Below are 27,175 nucleotides of genomic sequence, written 5' to 3' on the forward strand. Positions count from 1 at the left end.
GTCGTGGGGTACACTGACTCCAATTATGCAGGACATGCAGATAGTAGAAAGTCCACTTCTGGCTATGTATTCATCTATGCTGGAGGTGCTGTCTCTTGGATGTCCAGGGTTCAGAAGTGTACAGCTTTGTCTACTATTGACACTACAAGGAATTGGGCAATTAGCGATGCTGATTAGCGACGGCAGATATCGGCGTCGCTATTGGCGTCGCAAGTGGCGTCGCTATTTGCGTCGCAAATAGCGACGCCGCAGGGAAAAAAAACGCGGCCGAAACCAGAGCGCCGTTTTCATTTTTTTTTCTTCGCCTTTTGAGAGCGAGAGCGAGGGAGAGAGCGAAGGCTTTGTGAGAGAAGAAGAGGAAGAGACTTGCTGCCGCCGCCGTCGCCACCATCGCCGTTGTTCGCGAAGGAGAGGAGGAGCCCTCGTTGCAAAGAGAAGCCGCCCACACTCGCCATATCTCATTGGTGAGTCTCCCTCTCTCTTTCTTTTGCTTGTTGAAGGTTTAAATCGTTCTCTTTTGCTTGTATAGGAGAGGAAATGAAAGAGAAGGAGAGGGAGAGGGAGAGGGAGAGAAAGAGAGGGAGAAAGAGAGGGAGAGGGAGAGGGAGAGGGAGAGAAAGAGAGGGAGAGTGCATTCTCTCTCTCTCTCTCCCTTTTGCTTGTTTAATGTTGATCCGGGTTTTTTACAACCCGGATTATTATCACAAAATTTTGGCCAAAGCCCCTATTAAGAGCTTACCATATCACTTTGGGTTTACTCTTCAAGCACTAGGTATGCTACATTGCTTCTCGATTACGATAACTCTAGCAAATGGGGGGAACAAGTTCTTAGAAGGCATGTCAATGTAAAGAGTAAAAGGGATGGTTATCTTAGTGAAGATGAAAATGGATTACACCTAGGGGTTGAGTGAATGCATAGATTTTTCAAAGGACTAGCCTCCAACTACACATGGGCTCCGTCTGCATCACTAAGATTTGGAATCTATCACCATCATTAGAGGACACCTCACCCTAGCACACAAGTCAATATCCACATCATGGTGTCATTTGGATCTTGCACAAAAGCTTACAAGCATGGACCCCTTTTATCACATGCTTATATGTATTTATATAGATATGGGAGACTAAAGTCAAAGCAGCTTTTAGAAGCCCTTTTTTATAATCTCAATAACTCCCAAGAAAAAGCGAATTTCAAGAAAATTCTCACGAGGTCCGATCGGTTTCGACCTGGTCTACAAAGTTGCAGAAGAAACTTTTTCCAAATTCCTCACGGATTTGAAGTTACGAAGGCGCAGACTGCTGGCTACATGCAATTTTCTTCTCTCTTTCACCACACCAACTTTCCACTCTGTCCTTCTTGTAAATATATTATAATAATGTGCTTTGGGCACCCACCTCTTGTAATCCAGCTCCATTTTTCTATGTTGTCTACCACCACCCTTGGCTTCTTGCATGATGACCAAGGTGGGGACTTGTCCCATTCACTATGCTCCATATTTTCAAAGATGCCATACATCATCTAGGATTATGTTAATCAAGAAGATTAGCTTAATCTAATCCCTCATGGAGGCTATATAAAGAGCCCATGGAGAATGAAGAAGGAGAAGGACAATGACAAGTCCATGAGAGCATTCTAGAATACCCTCATCTCTTTGAGGGAAGCTATGAGTGAGTTCTTTTATTATGTAGCATAATGGCAAGCTTCCTCTACCTCTTCTCCTATTATCTCCCTCTCTTCTCATCTTCTCATCCCATGTAGCATAATGGAAAGATTCCTCTACCTCTTCTCCTATTATCTCCCTCTCTTCTCATCTTCTCATCCCATGTAGCATAATGGCAAGCTTCTTCTACCTCTTCTCCTCTTGTCTCCCTCTCCTCTCATATCTCTCTCTCTTATATTTCAATATGGTGTCTAGTACATATATTCTCTCTTGTAAATTTGTGTCTTGGTTCTCTTGATTCTCTTTGAGAAAAGAGAAGAAGAAGAATGACAAGTCCATGAGAGCATTCTATAATACCCTCATCTCTTTGAGGGAAGCTATGAGTGAGTTCTTTTATTATGTAGCATAATGGCAAGCTTCCTCTACCTCTTCTCCTATTATCTCCCTCTCTTCTCATCTTCTCATCCCATGTAGCATAATGGAAAGATTCCTCTACCTCTTCTCCTATTATCTCCCTCTCTTCTCATCTTCTCATCCCATGTAGCATAATGGCAAGCTTCTTCTACCTCTTCTCCTCTTGTCTCCCTCTCCTCTCATCTCTCTCTCTCTTATATTTCAATATGGTGTCTAGTACATATATTCTCTCTTGTAAATTTGTGTCTTGGTTCTCTTGATTCTCTTTGAGAAAAGAGAAGAAGAAGAATGACAAGTCCATGAGAGCATTCTATAATACCCTCATCTCTTTGAGGGAAGCTATGAGTGAGTTCTTTTATTATGTAGCATAATGGCAAGCTTCCTCTACCTCTTCTCCTATTATCTCCCTCTCTTCTCATATTCTCATTCCATGTAGCATAATGGCAAGCTTCTTCTACCTCTTCTCCTATTATCTCCATCTCTTCTCATCTTCTCATTCCATGTAGCATAATGGCAAGCTTCTTCTACCTCTTCTCCTCTTGTCTCCCTCTCCTCTCATCTCTCTCTCTTATATTCCAATATGGTGTCTAGCACATATATTCTCTCTTGTAAATTTGTGTCTTGGTTCTCTTGATTCTCTTTGAGAAAATGGATGTCCTAGCCCATCCTCCCTTTGGCTAGGTGGTGCCCCTCTTTAGTTCTCTTAGTGAGGATTGGAGATTGGATGGGTAAGAGGCAACCCGTTCATCATTTCAGCCCTCATTTTTGGTGCCCCCGCTGAGGACATTCTCAACCACAATTCTCTACCTCCTTATGTGGAATGATACAAAACATGGTGGTGCATCCTCTACAACAAGTTTCCCAAGTGGCTCTTTCTCAACGCCTTCACCAACTATTTTTGAAGCTGGTCCAAGTCCACGACTCCCAAAATTGTCTCCTAAAGAAGCTTAAGAAAGAAAGTATGCCTATCGGATGACGGCACGCATGCGGGGTAAAGATGTTCACTTTAGAAATTCCATTAGCTCACAAGGGAAAAAAATATGTTGCCATCAATTGCTAGGTTCTCATAATTGTGGTGAGTGTTTTGCAAACAAAGTGAAAGCCCTTCCGAGAGGTCCTCGTCTCCAAATCATCAAATCCCTCTCTCTCTCTGGCCTAATCCACATCAAAGGAGGACAACTATGCATGAACGGTGTGGAGTTTTGTAGAAATGCAAAGTATGGAGACTACCTTCAACTATTGTTAGCTCGAAGGTTGGGTGTGGTTGAAAAGGTGGCCATCACACCTTATGAAATATATGTCGCCGAGGATGGACACACCAAGGCAAGAACAATCACTGGTGAGCAAATTCTCCGTATACCAAAGTTGGTGGGTTCAAAAAAGAAACACTCTGGGAAAAATCCTTCATAATACAAGAAAGTGCATTCCCTCTACTTCCTTAAGTAGTCTCCACTCATGAATAATAATAATGGCCCGAATTTCTACACCTTCCACTCTGTACAAAACATCCGAGTTAATGTATGCATCAGTAGGAAGATTTTCTTTCAGCAGCGTCTTGTCATGTACTTTGGGACTGAAAGATTAAGGGAGATTCTTGTATCACCAGAATCTATAATCTTCCCAATGCTAGACTACAATGCATCCTTCAATGTACATGTCTTTATTCTATTATAATAGTTTATCATGAATCAGAACGAGTTGTATGGACCTATCCGTCCACTTGCTATGCAAACTGTGTATATTGTAGCTAGCACAAAGCTTAGATTCCAAGGCATTATTAGGAGCATACTGGGGCCTAGACGTCTTGCTGAAATCAATGCATCTGTGAACCCATTCATCCTTCCCCTTATAAAATACAACTTAAGTCTAGACGTTTTCATCTTCATACTCTACTAAGGCAATATGGCATTTCGAAGTTTTTTTGGGCACAAAGGGGAGAAAGCTCTAGACTTTTTGGATGACTTAGAAATGGCATTCCTAGTCACAGGCCGGGATGATGAAGCAACCAAAGTACGGGCCTTTCGTTTAGTTCTAAAGGGTGATGCTCGAGTGTAGTATCAAGCTCTCCCGGAGGCTACAAGGGGTAATTGGGAGGATCTCAAGACCGCATTCATGCACAAGTACCAAGATGCAGAGCCACCTGAAGATATTTGGAGACAGCTCTTAGATCTTCGCCAAACCATAGCAGGGGAGTACCAAGCATATGAAGGCATGTTTATAAAATTGTGGGATAAATGGACAGCATCTTTAGCCGAGGGAGAAAGAGTACCTGATTGCCTTAAGAAAGATTGTTTTCTAGCCGGACTCCATCCTCTACTAAGGGAGAAGGTCAAAGGAAAGTTTCCCACATCCTATGAAGAATCAGTCACTTATGCGAGGGAGAAAGATAGAAAATTGAAGTATCAAGCCCAGTTGAAGGGGGGAGTTGAGCCCATGCAGGTTTTACCAACCATGCCAAGGCCTAGAGAAATAGCAGAGGCCCCACCTGAACCGGAGATACCACAGCAAGAGCTCCTACAATGCATTACTAATCAACTTGAAAGCCTTTCGTTAAATTTGGTGCAAGGAGTACGACCCCCTCCCCTCATAAATGAAGGCAATCGAGGTCCAAGAAGACAAGAAAGAGAGTATGTTTGCTATAATTGTGGGGATATTGGCCACGGTATGTACTTTTGCCCTCATCCTAGGCGTTTTCCAGGAAATGGGTTCCAACCAAGAAGGAGAGGACAACAAGTGACACCACCTAGGGAAAGGTTTTTTCCACCGAATCCAAGGCCTCCACCACCGGTTCAAGTTCTCCAGCATCCTCGACCACTTGCAGAGGTGCCGCCCTTGCCTGTTCAACCGCCAGAGAATCATGATGTTAGGATAATTAGTTTAGATGCGAGTGATGTCAAAGGGAAGGCCAAAGTAGTAGAGGTTGAAGCAATGCCGGTGAAGAAATCCCGGAGAATTGAGACAATGGAACCTACACCACCAAAGGAGGTTGAAAATATGGAAGAGGAGACAGAGTCATCAATGGCTGCAAAGACACGCAACAGTAAAAAGAGGAGGGCTCGCTCACGCCGACACATTGAGCCAGATGATTTTTCCCTGGGTAAAGGTACTAAAGCTTATGATTTGCTTGCTGATGTGAAGAATCAAGGGCCAAAAATTTCATGGACACAATTACTACATCTATCTCCAACAGTGCGACGACAATGGTCAAAGATGGTAAGCATTAGACCCATGAAGAATAGACATGTGAATGCAATCCAGGCTAGAAAGATGAAAGATATTGTGCCTCTAGTGGAAGCCGAAATCAATGGGCAGAGAGTGTCAAAGACATATGTGGATGGAGGTGCAGAGACTTGTGTCATGACGGAAAAGTTGATGCATTGTTTGGGATTAGAGGTAAATGAAACTACTAAATTTGGGGCCAAAATGGCTAACAATGTAGTAGTAAATTGTTTGGGAGTTATAAACAAAGTCAAGGTAAAGGTGTGTGGAGTGCAATTGGAGCTTGACATGTATGTGATGCCAGTGAAGGGGGACGGCTATCCACTCATTCTTGGGCGACCATGGCTAATGGAAATGAAAGCCAGACAAGATTGGGAGACAGGGGCTTTAGAGCTAAGGCCACAAAAGGGGCTGCATAAAAAATGGAAGAGCACTATCTACAACATGAAGGAGGGCAGACAGGAGGATCTTGTGTTAGAGACCACCGCTGATGAATGGAGTTCCAGCGAGGGTTGGTCATCTATGACAGAGGGAGAGTCTTCTAATGAGGAGAAAGAAAGCTCTCTAGAATTGATGGGGATTACATTAAAAGGGCCTTCTAGTAGTGTAATTCCGCAGCAGCTTCCAAAGGTCGAGAAGGAGGGGTTAGAAAAAATGTTGGCTAAGGATCTATCAGTTGAGGAGAAGGCAGCCTACATGGAAGTGGTGATAAAACACTCTGCACTTTTTATTTCTGATTATGAACACATCACAGGTGTGACAGTAGTACAACATCACATTAATCTAAAAGAGGGAGCACGGCCAGTGGTGCAGCGACTACGACGGTTGGGAGTAGTTCAACAAAACGCTCTACTCACTGAGGTGCAACGACTTTTGAAGGCAGGCTTCATCTATCCAATAGGGGATTCAGAGTGGGTTTCACCTGTGGTGGTGACACCCAAGAAGAATTGAAAATGGAGGATTTGTGTGGATTACAAGCCACTGAATGATGCAACAAAGAGAGATCACTTTCCTATTCCCTTTCAGGATGAAATACTCAATGAGGTGGCCGGGCATGAGAGATACACTGTTTGTGATGGGTATTCAGGTTATTTTCAGATCTGAATAGCTGAGGAAGATCAACAGAAGACCACCTTCATTACACCTTGGGGTTGTTTTGCTTACAAAGTAATGCCATTTGGATTAACAAATGCCCCAGCTACCTTCCAACGATTCATGAATTATGTCTTCCAGCCATATTTTGGGAAATCCATCAGGGTCTTTATTGATGATTTTTGTATTTATAGTTCTAAGGCTTTACATCTAGGAAAGGTGGATGAAGCTTTCAACCGCCTTGCACAAATGGGGGGGCAGTTAAACCATGAGAAGTGTCGCATTGGCGAAAGCAGTGTAACTTTGTTAGGGCATGTCGTAAGTGAGAGGGGCATTGAAGCAGATCCAAACAAAGTTAAGGCCCTATTGGCGGTGCCATCACCATCTTCTGTGAAGCAACTAACCTCTTTCATTCAGAAGGTGCGATATATGGGGCGGTGTTGAGATATCGAGCTCCACTCGTGATACGCCAGGGTGACCGTTGTGTATTTATGTCACCGACTTGTCAGTTGCAGATGCGGTTGGTACACCGCCCCTGAATAATAGCTACATGATAGCTATCCTTATCTACTCTAGTTCGTGGCTCAGTTAGTATGCCACCTTAGTTAGTTGAATTTGGTTTGAGACCCATATCTAGGGTTCTTCTATTTCTTTGTACTTGAGTTCTTTTGGCTTCCACAACTAAGAAGAGGAAAACTGTTTTCAGCCTCCACCCTTGTGTGTATTCCCCCATTGTGCAAGCAAGAAAGCTTCAAGTGAGACTCCTTCCTTCTCTCCCACAATCTTGACATGGTATCAGAGCCTTGTTCGTGGTAAGGAGCTCAAGAAAGCAAGCCAAGCTCGCGGTGTTCTGGTAAGAGGAGCAGTGTTGCTTTCATTTTTTGTTTTGGGAGCAAATCTCTGCAGGTAGCACAGCCGGAAAGTGCAGGAGTGCATTGTCTCAGGTTGAGATGCCCTTCGCGATGAAGCAAGAGGGCAGTATATGTTGCGGGCAAGGGCTTTAGCCCTTGGCGACCTTGTTTTTTTGATTTGAGGCCATTTCGGGGTCTGTTTTGGAGGCAGAAGTTTTTTGCAAGCACTCAGGAAAAGGCCCAGTTTTATGCTGTGCAGCCACTGTTCTACAGGTCGGTGAATAGTTACTGTAAAAATTGCATTGTATGCTTGTGCGCAGAGACATTGGGAGTTACAGAATCATCCCTGTTGCCTATTGATGCAAAATCGTCACTAGGAAGTGACTGTGTGGTCAAATATCACTTTCGCCAGTTTTGCAGATTTTCCCTTGTGAGGGTGAAGCTGTGGTTTTTGCAGTGACAGAATTTTTTGCAGTCTTCTGTAATGACATCTGATTCTCTTTCACAGATTGTCACTGAAAAGCTTGACAAGAACAACTTCCAGGCATGGAAGTTTAGAATGACGAATTTCCTTATGGGAAAAGGATATTGGGAATTTGTTGCAGGAAATGAAGAAGAACCAGTTCTTCCTGATGTTCCCAATCAACAGCAAATGCAAGCATTTAAAGCATGGCATGAGAGAGCCAGGAAAGTTATGTATTGGTTGTCTATCAGCATTTCAGACTCTATGATTGTGCATATTCAGGATGCAAGTACGCCAAAGGAGGCATGGGATACTTTGTCAAAAATGTATAGCACAAATACGCAAGCCAGGAAAATGCAGCTCAAGCAAGAGTTGCACAATGTGCAAAGAGAAAATATGAGCATCAACGACTACCATATGAAGGTGAAGAAGATTGCAGATGCACTTGCTTCCATTGGGTCACCAGTGGAAGATGATGATTTAGTTTCTGTGACCTTGAATGGTCTAGGAAAGAATTATGCACAGTTTCGGACATCCATTTCAGTTCGTGAAAGATTTTTTGATTTTGAGGAGTTGATTGCTCTTCTAATTTCTGAGGAACAGAGAAATGGTGGTGCATCTTCTTCAGGAGGAACTTCAAAAGAAGCTGTCTTCTACTCAAATGCTGGAAGAGGTAGAGGCAGAGGTAGAGGAGGCCGATTTGGAGGCCGTGGTAGAAATCAGAATATGCAGCAAACTCAAGAAAACCAGTCCTATGGAGGAGGACGTGGTAACTCTAGAGGCAGGGGGAGCCAAAGAGGTCGTGGTGGATGGCAAAGAGGTCAAAATGCAAACACTAATGTTGAATGCTACTACTGTGGTAAAATGGGTCATATGGCTAAAGACTGCTATAAAAAGCAGAATGACATCATGAATGGAAAACTGCAACAAGGAAATTATGCATCTTCTAGCAGACAGGGTGATGACAGAAATGAGCATTTGTTCATGGTGCAGCACATGAACAAATTCTGTGACAAGTGCAGAAGAAAGCAATGATGTATGGTATGTTGACTAAGGTGCATCAAACCACATGACAGGTGATGCAGAATGGATGGAGGATGCAAGGAAAATGGAAAAACCAGGATTTGTGGAGACTGGTGATGATACTACACATCCTATTGTGCAGATTGGAAAAATTCCCTTGTCTATGCAGGATGGGAAAAAGAAATACATGTCCGATGTATTTCATGTCCCGAATATCACCAAGAATCTGGTTTCTGTCGGTCAAATGGTTGAGCAGGGCTTGCAGGTCAGATTTAATCCTCATGGATGCTTTGTTGAGGATATGAAAAATAAAGGTCGCTTGATAGCAAAAGGAAAGAAGAAGGGCAGAATGTTTACGTTGGATGCAGACATGCCTGAATTGAGTGCAGCAATGTTTGCACATGGGACCGGTGTAGTTGCAGATATTGATATCTGGCATAAACGCATTGGTCATGTTAATGTACAGCGACTTAAATCAATGCAGGCCCAAAATATTGTTGCAGGTTTGCCAAAATTCAAGGTTGCAGAAATGCATAAGGTATGTGAAGCCTGTCAGTTTGGAAAACAGGCAAGGAAACCATTTCCTAGACATGTTCAAGAGAGTGAGAAGCCATTGGAATTAATCCACTCTGATGTGTGGACTACTAAAGCTGCATCTCTTGGAGGCTGTCATTATTTTGTCACTTTTATTGATGACTATAGCAGAAAAGTTTGGGTGTATTTTATGAAAAAGAAAAGTGAAGTTTTTGGGCATTTCAAAACCCTTAAAGCTATGGCTGAAAAAGAAACAGGTCTGCAAATAAAATGCCTGAGGTCAGATGGAGGGGGAGAGTACCTCTCAAATGAGTTTGCAAAGTTCTTGCAGGAGCATGGCATAAAGCAGCAATATTCATGCAATTATATCCCACAACAAAATGGAATTGCAGAAAGGAAAAACAGGCATATTGGAGAGGTATCTCGTGCCATGCTCAATGAAAAAGACTTGCCAGATTTTTATTGGGCTGAAGCAGTTGCTACAGCAGTCTACATAATGAACAGGACTCCCACTGCAGCAATACATGGAATGACTCCAGAGGAGAGGTATACTGGTAGGAAACCAGATATTTCTCATTTGAAAATTTTTGGTTGCATTGCCTATGTACATGTGCCAAATGAGTTGAGATCCAAGTTGGATCCAAAAGCTGAGAAGTGCATCTTTATTGGTTACTCTCTGCAGCAAAAAGGGTATAGATGCTATAACCCTTCTACTCGTAAGTTTACAGTGAGCAGAGATGTTGTTTTTGATGAGATGAGTAGCTGGTATAAACCAGTAAATGTGATTGATGATGTAGATGCACAAAATGGTAATGCTGCACAGAATTCACAGCAGCAGTCACAAAATATTAGTGGACCTGGAGCGTCCTCTAGCAGTGGTTCACATTCTTCGCCATGGACAGGCAGATTGAGATCAGGAGAATCTTCTCAAAGTAATGCAGATAGTGGTATGCAGGTATCACGAAAAGGAAAAGAGAAGGTTGATCAGCCCATGTTTGATGTGAATGCAGGTCACTCTTATGTGGATGGTGAATCCAGTGGCTCAGAGTAGAGCATTGATGATGAGTTGGGTATTCCTTCTATTGTTACACCTGGAGTAAGGAAGACCAGGGATGTTTTGAGAGCACCTGGGAGTGAACCTACTTTGCGCAGGTCTACGAGAGTTAGGTATCCTGTGGATAGGTTGAAATATGATGGTTTTACAACCATTCACTATGCATATATGGTCAAGGTGATACAGGAACCAGAAGCCACTTCTTTTGAGCAAGCCATGGGAAAAGAAAAATGGGAGAAAGCCATGGATGAAGAAATGGATGCCTTGGAAGCAAACGCTACATGGGAATTGGTACCTTTGCCTAAAGGTAAGAATGCAATTGGCTATAAGTGGGTTTATAAGGTGAAGCACAATGCTGATGGTTCTATGAACAGATACAAGGCAAGATTAGTAGTCAAGGGGTATGCACAAACATATGGCATTGACTATGAAGAAACATTCAGTCCGGTTGCAGGGATGGCAACCGTAAGAGCAGTCATTGCTATGGCTGCATCAAAGGGATGGTCTTTACATCAGATGGATGTAAAGAATGCCTTCTTGCATGGTGATTTGCAAGAAGAGGTCTATATGGAGCAGCCACCAGGTTATGTGCATGCTGTTCATCCTGAGTTTGTTTGCAGGTTGAAGAAAGCTTTGTATGGCTTGAAGCAAGCACCTAGAGCATGGTCTGACAAGATAGGACAGTATCTTGTCACTATTGGCTTTCAGATTTCCAAGGCAGATTTCTCACTTTATGTGAGAAAAACAGAGAAAGGTATTATGCTACTTGTCATTTATGTTGATTATTTGATTATGACAGGTGACAGTGATGAAGATATCCTTCATGTGAAAATGCTATTGAAGCAGAAGTTTGAGATGAAGGATTTGGAAGAGCTGCGTTATTTATTGGGCATTGAGGTGATTAGATCACCAAGTGGGATACAGCTCTTGCAGAGGCAGTATGGATTGGACATGCTGTCCAAATATGGGATGACAGGCTATAAGCCTATTTCAGTTCCTTTGGAGCAGAATGTGAAGCTGAGCGCAGATGCAGGTGAGCTTCTGGAAGACCCTACTATGTACAGACGCATAGTAGGAAGCTTGATTTATATGACTATTACCAGGCCAGATTTGAGCTATGCTGTTGGATTGGTAAGTCAATTTATGCAGGCTCCAAGGAAACCACATTTGGATGCGGCTAGACGCATACTCAGGTATGTGAAGTCCACATTGCAGTATGGACTATTTTATGAGACTGGGGTTCAGATACAGTTGCATGGATACACTGATGCTGATTGGGTTGGTAGTATTTCTGATAGACGATCTACCAGTGGATATGTGTTCTCTTTTGGGAGTGCTGCAGTCACTTGGAGCAGCAAGAAACAGCCTACAGTTGCCTTGTCGAGCACAGAGGCTGAGTACAGGGGTGCAGCAATGGCTGCATATGAGGTAGCTTGGTTGCATAAGCTACTTTATGATATGCATCAGTCTACAGATGGACCAGTTGTCATTTATTGTGACAACATGAGTAGTATACACTTGGCAAATAACCTAGTCTATCATGCTAGAACAAAGCACATTGAGGTGCATTATCACTATGTACGAGAGAGGGTTTTACTAGGTCTTATTGATCTAGTTTATGTCAGCACAGAGGATCAGGTAGCTGACATATTCACGAAGGCATTGGGCGCAGAGAAGCTGCGCAAGTTCAGAGACCTGCTTGGTGTGCAGGAATTGGGATTGAGCTCGAGGGGGAGTGTTGAGATATCGAGCTCCACTCGTGATACGCCAGGGTGACCGTTGTGTATTTATGTCACCGACTTGTCAGTTGCAGATGCGGTTGGTACACCGCCCCTGAATAATAGCTACATGATAGCTATCCTTATCTACTCTAGTTCGTGGCTCAGTTAGTATGCCACCTTAGTTAGTTGAGTTTGGTTTGAGACCCATATCTAGGGTTCTTCTATTTATTTGTACTTGAGTTCTTTTGGCTTCCACAACTAAGAAGAGGAAAACTGTTTTCAGCCTCCACCCTTGTGTGTATTCCCCTATTGTGCAAGCAAGAAAGCTTCAAGTGAGACTCCTTCCTTCTCTCCCACAATCTTGACAGGCGGTTCATTCATCTCCTCTCCCAATTAATATTTCCACTGCAATAGTTAACCCACTCTGAGGAGCTCCTGTGGAGTGACGAAAGCGAAAGGTGCTTTCACGAGGTGAAGAAGGCTCTTAGCACCCTTCCTATAATTTTACAGCCTTGTTGGGATCAGGAGTTTTTTGTTAACCCGAGTTTTGGGGAAGATGCTCTAGGGGCAGCACTAATACAAAAGGATGCTAAAACTGGCCTAATGAGACCGGTTTACTTTTCTAGTAGAGTAATGACAGCATCAGAACGAGGGTACAAGATGGTCGAGCTGATGGTTTTGTCTCTAATGTTTGCTGTAAGAAAGTTTCGTCCTTATCTTCTCCCTAGACCATTCACAGTGATCACGACAGAAGAGCATTTTCCCTATGCCTTACATCACATGGATGTTTCAGCTAGAATCGCTAAGTGGGTGATACAACTCCAAGAGTTTGACTACACCTTCAAGGTGGAGGATTCTACTCGAGCTTGCCTAGCTGATTTGTTGACCCATAGATGCCATCAAAAGAAGGAAAAGGAGAAGGGAAATGTAAAAGAGGAGACACCTCCTCTTGAGGAGCCGCCACGGGTGGAGAATGCCCATGCCCTCTACTTTGATGGAGCCTACAAGCGTATTAAAGACAAAGCGGCAGCAGGAATAGTGGTGTTCAGTCCCGAAGGTGACAAAATTTATGGAGAAGGTATCAGCTTGGAGGATGTCCATTCTAACAATGAGGCAGAATATCAAGCCTTGCTTATAGGTTTGAGGTGGTGTCTCTCACATGGTGTCACTCGACTTAATGTTTTTGGGGATTCTATACTCATTGTTAAGCAAATGAAAGGAATCTGGGCTTGTAAAAATGATAACTTAGCAGTGAAAATGAGGGAAGCTAAAACTCTCATGAGAAAGCTAGAGAAAGCCCAAATCTATTTTGTGCCAAGGCGCACAAATGGCGACGCAGATGCTCTAGCAGCTGAAAAATTGAAAGAGGCAATGGTGGGCATCATTAGAGTAAAGCTTCCCTTGTTTCAGGGTAAGTTTCAACTACAAGATGTGCTTTATTTTCTTGAGCAAGGTGAGGCACCTATACATATGAGTAAAAGTGAGAAAAGGTGGCTAACTACTAAGGCCACTAAATACCGCTTGATAAATGATGTGTTGTATTGCAAAGGAAAGGATGCAATGCTTAGAAGGGTGTCAACAGCAAAGGAGATTATAGATGTGATTAAGAGCTGCCATGAAGGGGTTTGTGGTGGACATTTTGCTCAAGAAATAACCAGCAGGAAGATTCTCCAAGCCGGTTTTGTGTGGCCTAGTCTACATCGAAATGTGCAACATTGGTGCCGCACTTGTGACGATTGCCAAAAGGCCGGACCAAGGAAGATAGTGCATGAGGAACAAAATCCCATAACTACATATGGCCCATTTGAGAAATGGGGGATTGATGCAATAGGACCACTCCCACGAACTCAATCTGGCAAGGAATACATTATAATGGGTGTAGACTACATGATGAGGTGGGCAGAGGCTTCAGCAACTAGTAGGATCACAGCCCAAGAAGTGGAAAAATTTGTGTTTGAAAATATCTGTTGCAGGTTTGGCACACCTTTGGAAATTATCTCTGATCGGGGTCCTGGTTTTAGGGCGAACCTAGTAGGGGAGCCAATGGAAAGGCTAAAAATCAAGCACAGGCATTCTACTCCCTACTATCCACAGTGTAATGGTTTGGTCGAAAAAGTGAATGGGCTGATTTGTAAGATAATTACCAAGCAGGTACACATGCACCCCAAGCACTGGGATAAAAAATTGAATGCAGCTCTTTGGGCTTACAGGACTTCATTTAGAACCTCACTTGGCTATACTCCATTTCACCTCGTCTATAGCCAAGAGGCTTTGCTTCCTATAGAGGTGGAACTGGCCAGTTTGCGTGTTTTAGTATCCAATCAAGAGAAGAATCAAGATAAGAAGTTAGAGGAAAGGATCTTGGATCTAGAGAGGCTGGAGTTAGATAGAGAAGCAGCAGTCCAACACTATTCCATGCAGGCTAAAGAGAGGAGGAAGATCTTTAATAAGAAGTTGGCTAGCAAACACATAAGGAAAGGATCACTTGTGCTACGTTATGATAATCGCTTTGATAACAGAAAGGATGCTAAACTTGTGTTCAAGTGGGAAGGGCCATTCCTGATCATAAGGAGATATTCAAATGGTAGCTATAAGCTCGGTGACATGGATGGGAAGGTTCACAAGACAAGGGTAAATGGACGACTGAAGCCTTATTTTCAAAGAAATATGAACACTTTGGAGTAGTCATTCAATGAAGAGCTACCAATGAGGGGGTGCAGTCCTCCTTGCTCTATTGGACCATCATTATCAAGCTAGAGGTATGAATACCTCTAGTCTAAGGGGAGGGCTAATGATCCGGGTTTTTTACAACCCGGATTATTACCACAAAATTTTGGCCAAAGCCCCTATCAAGAGCTTACCATAACACTTTGGGTTTACTCTTCAAGCACTAGGTATGCTACATTGCTTCTCGATTACGATAACTCTAGCAAATGGGGGGAACAAGTTCTTAGAAGGCATGTCAATGTAAAGGGTAAAAGGGATGGTTATCTTAGTGAAGATGAAAATGGATTACACTTAGGGGTTGAGTGAATGCATAGATTTTTCAAAGGACTAGCCTCCAACTACACATGGGCTCCGTCTGCATCACTAAGATTTGGAATCTATCACCATCATTAGAGGACACCTCACCCTAGCACACAAGTCAATATCCACATCATGGTGTCATTTGGATCTTGCACAAAAGCTTACAAGCATGGACCCATTTTGTCACATGCTTATATATATTTATATAGATATGGGAGACTAAAGTCAAAGCAGCTTTTAGAAGCCCTTTTTTATAATCTCAATAACTCCCAAGAAAAAGAGAATTTCAAGAAAATTCTCGCGAGGGCCGATTGGTTTCGACTTGGTCTACAAAGTTGCAGAAGAAAATTTTTCCAAATTCCTCACGGATTTGAAGTTACAAAGGCGCAGACTGCTGGCTACATGCAATTTTCTTCTCTCTTTCACCACACCAACTTTCCACTCTGTCCTTCTTGTAAATATATTATAATAATGTGCTTTGGGCACCCACCTCTTGTAATCTAGCTCCATTTTTCTATGTTGTCTACCACCACCCTTGGCTTCTTGCATGATGACCAAGGTGGGGACTTGTCCCATTCACTATGCTCCATATTTTCAAAGATGCCATACATCATCTAGGATTATGTTAATCAAGAAGATTAGCTTAATCTAATCCCTCATGGAGGCTATATAAAGAGCCCATGGAGAATGAAGAAGGAGAAGGACAATGACAAGTCCATGAGAGCATTCTAGAATACCCTCATCTCTTTGAGGGAAGCTATGAGTGAGTTCTTTTATTATGTAGCATAATGGCAAGCTTCCTCTACCTCTTCTCCTATTATCTCCCTCTCTTCTCATCTTCTCATCCCATATAGCATAATGGCAAGATTCCTCTACCTCTTCTCCTATTATCTCCCTCTCTTCTCATCTTCTCATCCCATGTAGCATAATGGCAAGCTTCTTCTACCTCTCCTCCTCTTGTCTCCCTCTCCTCTCATCTCTCTCTCTCTTATATTTCAATATGGTGTCTAGTACATATATTCTCTCTTGTAAATTTGTGTCTTGGTTCTCTTGATTCTCTTTGAGAAAAGAGAAGAAGAAGAATGACAAGTCCATGAGAGCATTCTAGAATACCCTCATCTCTTTGAGGGAAGCTATGAGTGAGTTCTTTTATTATGTAGCATAATGACAAGCTTCCTCTACCTCTTCTCCTATTATCTCCCTCTCTTCTCATATTCTCATTCCATGTAGCATAATGGCAAGCTTCTTCTACCTCTTCTCCTATTATCTCCATCTCTTCTCATCTTCTCATTCCATGTAGCATAATGGCAAGCTTCTTCTACCTCTTCTCCTTTTGTCTCCCTCTCCTCTCATCTCTCTCTCTTATATTCCAATATGGTGTCTAGCACATATATTCTCTCTTGTAAATTTGTGTCTTGGTTCTCTTGATTCTCTTTGAGAAAATGGATGTCCTAGCCCATCCTCCCTTTGGCTAGGTGGTGCCCCTCTTTAGTTCTCTTAGTGAGGATTGGAGGTTGGATGGGTAAGAGGCAACCCGTTCATCATTTCAGCCCTCAATGTTTAAATTACTTTCTTTTTTGCTTGTTTAGGAGAGGAAACAAGAGAGTAAGAGAGAAAGAGAGGGAGAGGGAGAGGGAAAGAAAGAGAAAGAGAAAGAGAAAGAGAAAGAGAAAGAGAAATAGAGGGAGAGGGAGAGGGAGGGGGAGGAAATAAGAGAGGGAGAGAAAGAGAAAGAGAGGGAGAAGGAGGGAGAGTGCATTCTCTCTCTCCCTCTCCCTTTTGCTTGTTTAATGTTTGAATCACTTTATTTTTTGCTTGTTTAGGAGAGGAAATGAGAGAGAAAGAGAGCGAGAGGGAGAGGAAGGGGAAGGAAATGAGAGAGGGATAGAAAGAGAAAGAGAAGGAGAGTGCATTGTATCTCTCCCTCTCCCTTTTGCTTGGAGGATGTTTAAATCACTTTATTTTTTGCTTGTTTAGGAAATGAGAGAGAAAGAGAGATAGAGAGGGAGAGGGAGAAAAAGAGAAAGAGAGGGAGAGGGAGAGGGAGAGGGAGGGGAAGGAAATGAGAGAGGGAGAGAAAGAGAACGAGAGGGAGAGGGAGAGGGTGAGAGAAAGAGAGAAAGAGAGGGAGAGGGAGAGGGAGGGGAAGGAAATTTAAGATAATAGACTTATTGATAATGGTATGCAATGTGCTTTGCCATGGGCCACGTACTTCATCAAAATGAATCCAAAATTATTGTTATAGAAGAAGAAACCCTTAAATTGAGTATAGGATAATTTCTCTCAGGTCTTATGACTATGAGTAGAATTGATTGAAATAAATTTTATTACTATAGTTATAAAATTTCATAGATGGCGCGCATTAATTTTAAAATGGATTACTTATACTCAAAGCCGAGATATAACAAATAATTATCTACCGGGACAAACAAATCGTTGAGCATGATACAAGGCCGAGATATAACATCGGAAAATCTCTCGACTACTATATACAATGCAAGGTTTATGGTCAACTTGCAACTTGACGTACATCTCCATAAAGCTATCCATTTAAGCCTCGTTTGCTGTAATGTAGATAAGATGGCAAACGAAGAAGATCTTATTGTTCAAGACCGCGAGACGTATCTTAATCAGCGTGTCCCATGTCCTTGCTCTCAATGCAAGTTGGCAATTAGACGAAAACATCGATTGTCTATAGAACACGTACAACGATTTGGCGAGTTTCAATCTGAGATCATTGATCAGGCGATTGCAGATTTTCAGCAAACGGTAATTTGAAGTTAGCATTTTTCATGCATTGTACTCTCAAGCAAATTGAAAACCATACACAATAAGATTGGGTCTTGTTGGCAAATTTTGTATCCAGGGGGGTGATGTCTCGACCCAAGGGGGAGTGCACCCTTTGCGGCCAATTAGAAGAGTTCGTGGACGTGCGATGGATGGATTGCAGGAGCCAATCGACCACTCGCAAGGCCCATCTATACCGTCAATGCCAGAGGAGACAGACAACCTTCCCGACTTGCCTACAATCTTGGAGCCTGAGATGGAGGCAATGATCGATGCATTGATTCCCATGGATGTTGAGACATCTGACCCGCTTAGAGAGGAAGCATCCATACCATTATATGATGGGTGCCGAGTATCTTGGTTAAAGACATTGCTTGCACTCTTAAGTGTGCAAGCAAAATACGGTTGGAGCGATACGAGTGTGACTGAGTTATTCAGGTACCTTGCACACAGACTTCATTGTTTTTTTTTAAAACAGTATTATTGCAAACATTTGTGTTTTTTCAAGGTGTTTTATGATTTTTTTCAGGTTATTGAAATATCATATATTGCCACCTGCAAACACCATGCCTGAGTCTCGTGATGATGCACAACATGTTTTACGGAAGCTTGGCATGGACTACAATAACATCCATGCATGTATCAACGACTGCATATTGTTTCGAGATGAATACGAGACTATGGAGACATGTCCAAAGTGTGGTGCTCACAGGTATCGACAGGACTTGCAAGGGCAGATCATCCCTCAAAAAGTTCTCAGACACTTTCCGCTCATCCCCCGCATAAACCACATGTTTCACACGTCTCCCATGGCAAGCTTGACAACGTGGCATGTGCAGAATAGGTCCACGGATGGAGTTCAACGAATATCAGCAGATTCGCGCGCATGGAGCCACATTGACTCTACCTTCCCAGGCTTTGCGCGAGAGCCAAGGAATCTTCGGCTCGGTCTCGCCATGGATGGTGTGAACCCATTCGGTCTGCGCTCGACTTCTTACAGTGTGTGGCCTATAGTGCTTGTCAACTACAATATTCCTCCATGGCTTTCTACGAAGAAAGGACATCTCATCCTTAGCTTGCTCGTCCCGGGCTGCTACAAAGTAAAAAATATGGACGTGTATCTTCGTCCATTAGTCGATGAGCTTAAGATTTTGTAGGAGGAGGGGGTCACGGTGCAAGATATGAGCAGGCGCGATGGTCGGCGGTCAGCCAACATTCGAGCCATTCTCATGTGGACGATGCATGACTTTCCGGGATTGGGAGAGTGCTCAGGTGAGCAGACCTTTGTTCTCGCTGGTAATATCTATATTTTATTTCATTCAATCAAGTATTCACTAGGTCTCGGATCGCCTTGCAGGTCTCGTTACCTCAGGTTATCATGCATGTCCATTGTGTGGGCCACAGTTAGACTCCCGAAGGTCACGAACCATGAAGAAGATGGTATATCAAGGACACGCCGCTTTCTTGCCGGAGGATCATGAACTCAGGGAAGGTTTTCTTGGACGACCTCCAACACGTATGAACGTTGCAAGCTGGTACGAGCTGAAAATGGTGAACCCGGAATCACATCCAAATGGAATGCGACGGTTCTCAGTTTTCTACGAGTTGCCATATTGGACCCACTTACAGGTCAACCACTTGTTGGATCCCATGCATATTTTCAAAAATGTGGGCAGCTTGCTATGGGACCACATCACAGGAAAGAGAGACACTATAGGGTCACGAATGGATTTAAAGGAGGTAGGTAAGATGGAGGTGCTTTGGCCGCAGTCGAGTGCTGAAGGGGGAGTGCAGCTTCCTCGCGCTCCCTGGGTTTTGTCTACCAAAGAAGAGCGCATTGTGAAGCAAGTAATCAAGTCTATCTGCACTTCGACGGATATGATGCGTTCTCTCAGGTCCGCATTTTCTAAAGATGACCAAATGTCTGGGCTAAAATCCCATGATTGGCATAAGATATGTCAGGTTTGTGAACAGAATGGATTTTAATTAGCGTGGACATTTTGAAATTCAAAAAGTGACCATTATTCTTAATGCTTTCTCATTTGTGGCAGTTTGTCCTACCGATCGCGATCGCGGGATGCCTAACTCCAGAAATTCGCGGGGCCATTTACAAGTTGTCGACTTTGGTGCAATGGATCTCACAGAAAGAGATTAAGACATCCTCTATTGAATCCGCAAGGCGGGGAGCAGTTGAGACGGTCTGTCTCTTTGAGAAATACCTGCCCACTAACTTGCTCACGATACAAGTTCACCTTCTTGTGCATCTTGTGGCGAAGTGGAGATTGCTGGACCTGTCCATACGCGATGGATGTTCTTATTGGAGCGCTTCATGAAAACCCTGAAAGGCTTTGTGCGACAACGAGCTCGTCCGGAAGGTAGCATGGTGGAAGGTTGGTTGGTGTCAGAGGCGTTAGTGCATATCTCACAATGGCTACCAATGGTGAAACCAGACAATGAAATGCTATGGACGCTGAAGGACGATGATAGGCTGACTGGAGATGTGGTGGTTGAAAATGGGGTAGAAAAAAGAATGGATGCCTCAATGGAAGAGAAGGTGAATCGCTTTTGTATGTTGCACCATGCCTCCATGGAGACGTGGCTCGCCAAGTACCAGATTGCAAGGCAAGATCGAGAGAAAGCGCGAGCTGAATTCCGACGCAGTACGCATCACCGACCGATTCGATATCCCGAAGGCATGGAGGAGATGCCGCGGTTTATGTCAACACGATGGTTGTATGGAGCCTTGACCGCAGCATCCAGCGAAGGGACAGAGGTCTCAATGGAGGAGTGGGAGTTCTCGAGGGGATGTAGTCCAAAGGTAATGAGGGGTTTAGAATGTGTCGTATCTAAATTTTCTTGCTACATCTAATTTGAGTGTTTCAATGTGCAGTACAAAATATATAATGCAGCGTGGTCACGCGGACGGCATTTTCGGGTGGAGCGTATTGACCAAATGCACTCCACAATGGACTGTGGTGTCATGGCAAGGTTTGAGCAAGAGAGCCGGTGACGAGCAACGGATCTGAACACGGTTGTGGATGAGATGGAGTATTTTGGGAACTTGCAAAGTATTATTACGGTGGATTACCGTAGCTTCTCCATGATACTATTCGATGTGCAGTGGTTCAAAGTGGCACTTGGAGGAGCTGGAGCAACAGTTCGACGAGGTCCATCTGGATTTCCCGAAATAGATTCTGAAAAAAAATGGATGGATTTGTGCGACACCTTTGTGTTGCCGGCCCATTGTGAACAGGTACAAATAGTCATTTGCTTGCTAATTGTAATACGACATGGTTTATGTCACAATGGTTTGAAGTCGCTTTGTAAGTGTTTGTGAACAGGTAATCTTCTATCCAAACCCCCGACAACCTCGATGGTGGTATGTTATACCTTCAACTCCTTGAGGTGCGAGAGTATATGATCAAAGCGATGTTCCAGGCATAGATGAAGAAAATATGCAAATAGAGGGATCAAAATTACAAGGGGTGGAGGCCACCGCAAGCTTGGAGCCCGCATCGGCTAACAATGATGGAAATACAGAAGTCGTAGAATTTTTTGAGAATGAGGCAGACTCGTTCTTTTGTGGTGACATGTCTATCGACCTTCCAGTGTATGCAGAGTTGTGTCAGGAGATTAACATGGGACCATAGAATACTTCATTCTTGGAGAATTGTATTACTCAATTCGTTGTTTAGATCTTCCATAAAGGTAGATAAGATATGCATTTTAAGAGGGATTTTTCAAAAATGATTTATATTAATGTGCTTTGTATAGTTTAAATTGATTATTCTAACATCATTTTTTATATGTGCAGGTATCGACATTTTCAGGATGAGTCGAGGGATGAGCGATGAGGAGTTTCAGGACATGATGGCACGCATGTCTCCAGATCAGCTCGCGAGATTCAGAGAGATGGCAGATCAGGAGCTGTCTCGTTCTTTGTCAGGGCGCTCTGCTAGATCAGCTTCAGCGCGATCAGATGCTTTAGCTTCGAGCAGACGAACTCGACGCTCGCGACTTGGGCCAGAGGGAGGGACTGCGACTGCAGGAGGATCAGGGGGGTGCTGCTATGGAGACACGGACGCGGTGTCTCCGTCTCGTCGTTCAGCTGGAGCTGTGTCACCTCCAGGATTTGTCACACCTGTGGGGACGTCCACTCCAGTTACTCCGGCTTTTGCGCAGCCGTCGGCAGATGGCACGCCTTTTGGTGGCACTCCTTTTGGTGGCACCCCCTTTGGTGGCACCCCTTTGAGTGGCACTCCGGGAGAGGGTACCCCCGTCGGTACACCGGATGTACAGGGGTCTCCTGGATATGCCCAGGAGCGTGGACGGAGATGGGAGAGGGCCCATCTTAGGCATACTCCTAGGGATTATGGATACCTAGTGGATGGCAGGTCAGGAGCCATCATCATGAATGATGAGGGGAGGAGGGTGATGGCTCGCATGAGGGAGTTGTGCCAACAAGTTTTTCGTCACAACGTCCTGGATCATTGGAGGAACATACCGGAGGGGAGCAAGGACTACATAGTAGCATCCTTGCACGAGGAGTTCCCGGTGCTAGCCGCAGTGGATAGATTCTCTACGGGCTGGATGATGGATTGCATGCGGGCATACATGTCACATAGACGATTCAACGCACGCAAGGCAATCAAGAGTGGGGCTCCAAAGCCCGAGTGGTTAGATGCAGAGGATTGGCACCGACTGAGGGAGGAGGCTACAAATTCGCCAGGACGTTGGAGTCAGCAGCGGGAGGCGGCGAGGGCACGAATCGAGGCCGGATCGGTACATCATCTTGGGAGTGGCGGCCACAGGACATATTTGGAGGACTTTGTAAGTTTCTCTTTTGTTTTGCTTATTTGTTTTTTTGAGATATTCTTTGTACTGACAATCATGTTTCTAACAGTTAGCATTTTGTTTTCTTTGCAGCACTCCATTACAAATCACGATCCGCAAGGCCTTGAGACTCGATATGCAGAGAGGCACGGTCTCAGGGCATTGATCGACCGATTGTATAGACGGGGCGGCCTTGTAAGTCACTCATCTTTCTTGTCCGTAGTTACCATGAGATATTTGAATGCATTATTGTATGGTGGATTGATATGTTGTTTCTTTTTCTGCAGAATCCGTTTGATGCTCCTTTGCAGCGGGAAGAGCTTTCGGGGGACGAGGATTTGTAGCTCGCCCTTGGATCCTTAGAGCTCACACACCTTTAGTTTTTAGTCTCCCGATCTATGTAGACATTTTCTATGTATTACTGATATCGTTTCATGATTGTACCAATCGCATTTTATGTGATATCATGTATTTATTTCATGTATCAGTTTTATGATTTTAGTATACATTCTTTTTTTTTGCAAACGCTTTGTATGCAGCAGTGCATAAACTATTTTGTATGGCTCTCATACAGCACATAGTGCTATGCCACAAATTTTTTTTTTCTCTGTTACCGTCGCTATTTGTGTCGCAAATTTACTGTACGCGTCGCTATTGGCGTCGCTATGAGCGTCGCAAATACTCTGCAATCGTCGCTATATGCGTCGCTATATGCGTCGCAAATGCGACACCTATAGCGATGCATTTAGCGATGCATATAGAGACGATTCTATGGCGTCGTCAATAACGACGCTTTTTGCGACGACGGGGGCAAATTTTGTTGTTTGTATTTTCGTCGCTTTAAACGTCGCTATAAGGTCTATATCTTGTAGTGTGAGGCCGAGTATGTTGCAGCCACTGAGGCTTGCAAGGAGGCCATATGGCTAGGCCGTCTAGTTGCTGACCTTGGGATTGATGCTATACCTACACTGCATTTGGATTATATGAGTGCCATTCAGTTGGCTAAGAATCCGGTCTTCCATGCGAAGACGAAACACATTGAGGTGAGGTATCACTTCATACGTGGTGTCGTGGAGGACAAGTCTGTTGACCTTGTCAAGATCTCCACTGACGAGAATCCTGCAGATCTGCTCACGAAAAGCCTCACTACTAAGCGCTTTGCCTTCCTCAGGAGATTGATGGGCATTGGATGAGATGTTGCCTTTCCTCATCCCTTGTACCTATGTACAGTTGTACCGTCTTTTTCTTTTCTTTTCTCTCTCACTGGGGCAGATTCGCCTTTAAGTGGGAGGTTGTTGGGGTAAAAGCGCCTCCGCCGTGCTACCCCGTGTATTACTACACTGACAGTACCCGCCACTGCACACTGCAGGTGGCGGGCGCCCGTCACGTCACTTGATTCTTTACATTCATTTTAGTGACTAGTAAATAAAGGAAGGCTCGGTCACACATTGTGTCTGTTGGAGTTCCCATTTCCTGCCTCTCTCTTTCTTGCTCTTGCTCTCCCACCATAGCTCGCGTGCAAGCTTCGATCCTTCTCACCTTTCATTGCTTACTCAAGATTCCTATGCTACACTTCTAACAAATACCACCTACCAAAAATTACTCATGAACTTAGAGACCATGTGATATACAATGACATGTGATAATCCATGCAATTTGAAGATATGCTCCACAAATTGACTGACCACTTGTGATGCAATAAATTGTGTCTTTGTGGAATGAAGTGGGCTACCTTGATGAGTCTATCCACAACCACATTTATATTGTTCCATGCCTTCTTAGTCATAGACAAGCCAATAATGAAATCCATGGTTATGTGTATCCACTTTACTTCAGGAATGGGTAGGGCTGCAACAACAAACCACCTAGCTCATGAGTGTTTTCTTTATTCTATTGGCATGGAATGCACCTAGGAATGGGTAGGGCTGCAACAAACCACCTAGCTGATTCATCTCCTACATATTCATCTACGAGGGTTTGTACTGATTCATCTAGGAATGGGTAGGGCTGCAACAAACCTACCCATTCCTAGATGAGTGTACTGATTCATCTAAGAGGTTTTGTACTGATTCATCTCCTACAGCCTGCAATGATCAAAACCCTAATTGTGGGTCTCTGGCAGCCATAGCCAGGAGCTTCAAGCTTCATCCATTTTCAATTTTTTTCAATGTTTGGTTATCAACAGTGATTTTAATCATCGAGTCAACTCTTACAGAGTGTGTTATTAATCTGGGAACCTCATTTCAGAAGTTCCTCTGCTCGAAGAGTCAACATCAAGCTCATTAAGACCGACATTTACCATCTCTAGCAACATGAGCTACAGATGAGTGCTTGTAAGCACTAAGGCATTTTGTTTAAATCATCATTGCTGCTAATACCTACACAATATGAATGCTTTTATCAGGAAATAAAAACAACTAAGTGCTCTGCTTAAAATTTTAAGTCTATGTGTACAATTATAAACACATAGACCATCATACATTAGAAGTGTATTGCATATCTTGAGTGACTTTGTTTCAAGTACACTGGTCAATGAAATCAAAAGGATGAGTGTCATTGTACTCTCCTCGGAATCATCATCAACAAGCATTGAGATTTTAGACCAACCTTGTCCAACACAAGCTTCATACACTAAGCCATACCATAAGGAGGAGCCTGAAGTCCAGTCTAGGTTTACTTCATTAAAACCTAAAAAGACTATTAAACCTCGGAAGAAGATTGCACATAAGAAAGGACCACCACAGTCATACCTTGGAATATTACATCTGTATGATTTTCAGCCTTTCTCCTCATTGCAACTTTGATTTCAATTGTTTGATTTGCTTCCGCATTCAGTGGAAAATTTGTAAGGGACTAGACACTACCCTTGTCCTAACAAGTGGTAAGACCTTCCCAATGGCCACAACATATACTGATGTCCGTCCTCAAATTTGAAAGTTTGATGGCAAAGATTTCCACCCATGGCAGGTACTTATAAAGTACAAAATGATGGGCAGAGGGTATTGGCCTCTCATTCAAGGCAATAGAGTTGTAAACTCTACAAATCTGGTTGATACAGAGGATGACCAACGTGCCCAAGCAATCATAACACTACACTTAGATGAGTCCCTGATTCATCATGTTGATAAACTAAACACTGCTAAAGAAAAATGGGATGAGCTTGAAAAGCTCTATGGAGCCAGTGGTAAAAATACTCAAATCTTTCTTAAAATTGAATTCTTTAGCTTGGAATATAGACCAGGAGAAGATTTGGGAAAATTCATCTCTCACATGAAGGGACTTATGGCACAGCTTGCCTCTGTACAAGCTCCAATGCATGAAGAATATGCTATTGCTATTCTCCTAAAAGCTGTAAAACAGGTGTTTCCTACTCTTGTAACCACTCTCACCAACATTCCAGATTCTACATTGGCAAGTACCATTCAATCTTTTTTGGATGAAGAAAAGAGGAACCACAAAGAAAGTAGCAACAGTCAGGCATCTTCAATTTCCCGTGATCAAGTATTGGTACATACAACTCTCACTAGATGTTCTTTCTGTAAGAAAAAAGGACATATTGTAAACAACTATTGGAAGAAGTATCCCGAGAAAATGAAATGTAACAAATGCAAGAAGACATGGCATATCACTAGTAAATGCCCCAACACGCCTGATGCACCCAAAGAATTAGTGGCCAACTATGTCTCCAATCCATTTGAAGATCGACTGTTTTGACTCTTTAAATCATCTACCGAAAACACTCTTGTTAGCCTAATTTATAAAAGAATCCTGAGGAAGGGGGGGATATCTTACATGCCTTGTAATCCAATGCCACCCTGGCATTGAGGGGGGGTGTTAGAAGATAGGCATAGGAACCCACTATAAGCAAGGGAGTATGAGGGTAGATGGGTGTGAATAGCCCTAGGGGCAGGGGAAACCCTAACCCTAGCTTGGAAGAGGCTATATAAACAGCCTATGGATCAGAATCAAGTGTGAGATAGATTGTACCCAAGTTGTACCTTGAGCAACTTATTAAACAAGAATTTGTTCTTGTACTTTGTGCCTCTTTCTCCCTCTTGTGCACGCATTCCAATGCTGCAACTCTGCTTTCAAATAGCCACCCCCTATGTTGTTTAGGAGTGAGATTTGATTGAGAAAGGAAATACTTAAGGACCTTGTGATCACTCTTGACCTTGCCACTTTTTAATTGCATGGAGGATAGCCAACATCCCTTACTCATACACATTCATGGGCATATCCTTCTTTATAAGCTTGTGACTCTCAAAATCATTAACACCATGCTCTTATAACAATATAACACCTATACATGTGCCACTAGCACCACATTGTATAGTAGACTCATTAGAGAAGTCATGGTATACTAGAATAGGAGCAGAAGTGAGTAGATCTTTCAAGATTGAAGCTCTTTTGTGTAATGGCATCCTAAAAGAACTTCCTTCTTCAATCTATTAATCAAAGGGGCTGCTATAGTCACATAATGCTTGATTAATCTATAG

The 27,175-nt window shown here is 43.3% G+C and overlaps 1 protein-coding gene across 1 annotated transcript; it reads left to right on the forward strand.

The window, feature by feature from the left end:
* Positions 1-398: 398 nt before the first annotated feature.
* Positions 399-24,965, forward strand: LOC148015057 (uncharacterized). The gene is made up of 3 exons (XM_087665168.1): positions 399-464; positions 21,661-22,083; positions 24,865-24,965. The coding sequence occupies exons 2-3, from the start codon at positions 21,678-21,680 to the stop codon at positions 24,963-24,965; spliced, it is 507 nt and encodes a 168-aa protein (XP_087521294.1). The 5' UTR covers positions 399-464; positions 21,661-21,677.
* The last annotated feature ends 2,210 nt before the right edge of the window (positions 24,966-27,175 follow it).

The sequence above is a fragment of the Lygodium microphyllum genome, chromosome 24 (assembly GCF_053477565.2).
Source record: "Lygodium microphyllum isolate KBCC chromosome 24, Lygodium_microphyllum_v1.1.10, whole genome shotgun sequence".
Lineage (NCBI taxonomy): Eukaryota > Viridiplantae > Streptophyta > Polypodiopsida > Schizaeales > Lygodiaceae > Lygodium > Lygodium microphyllum.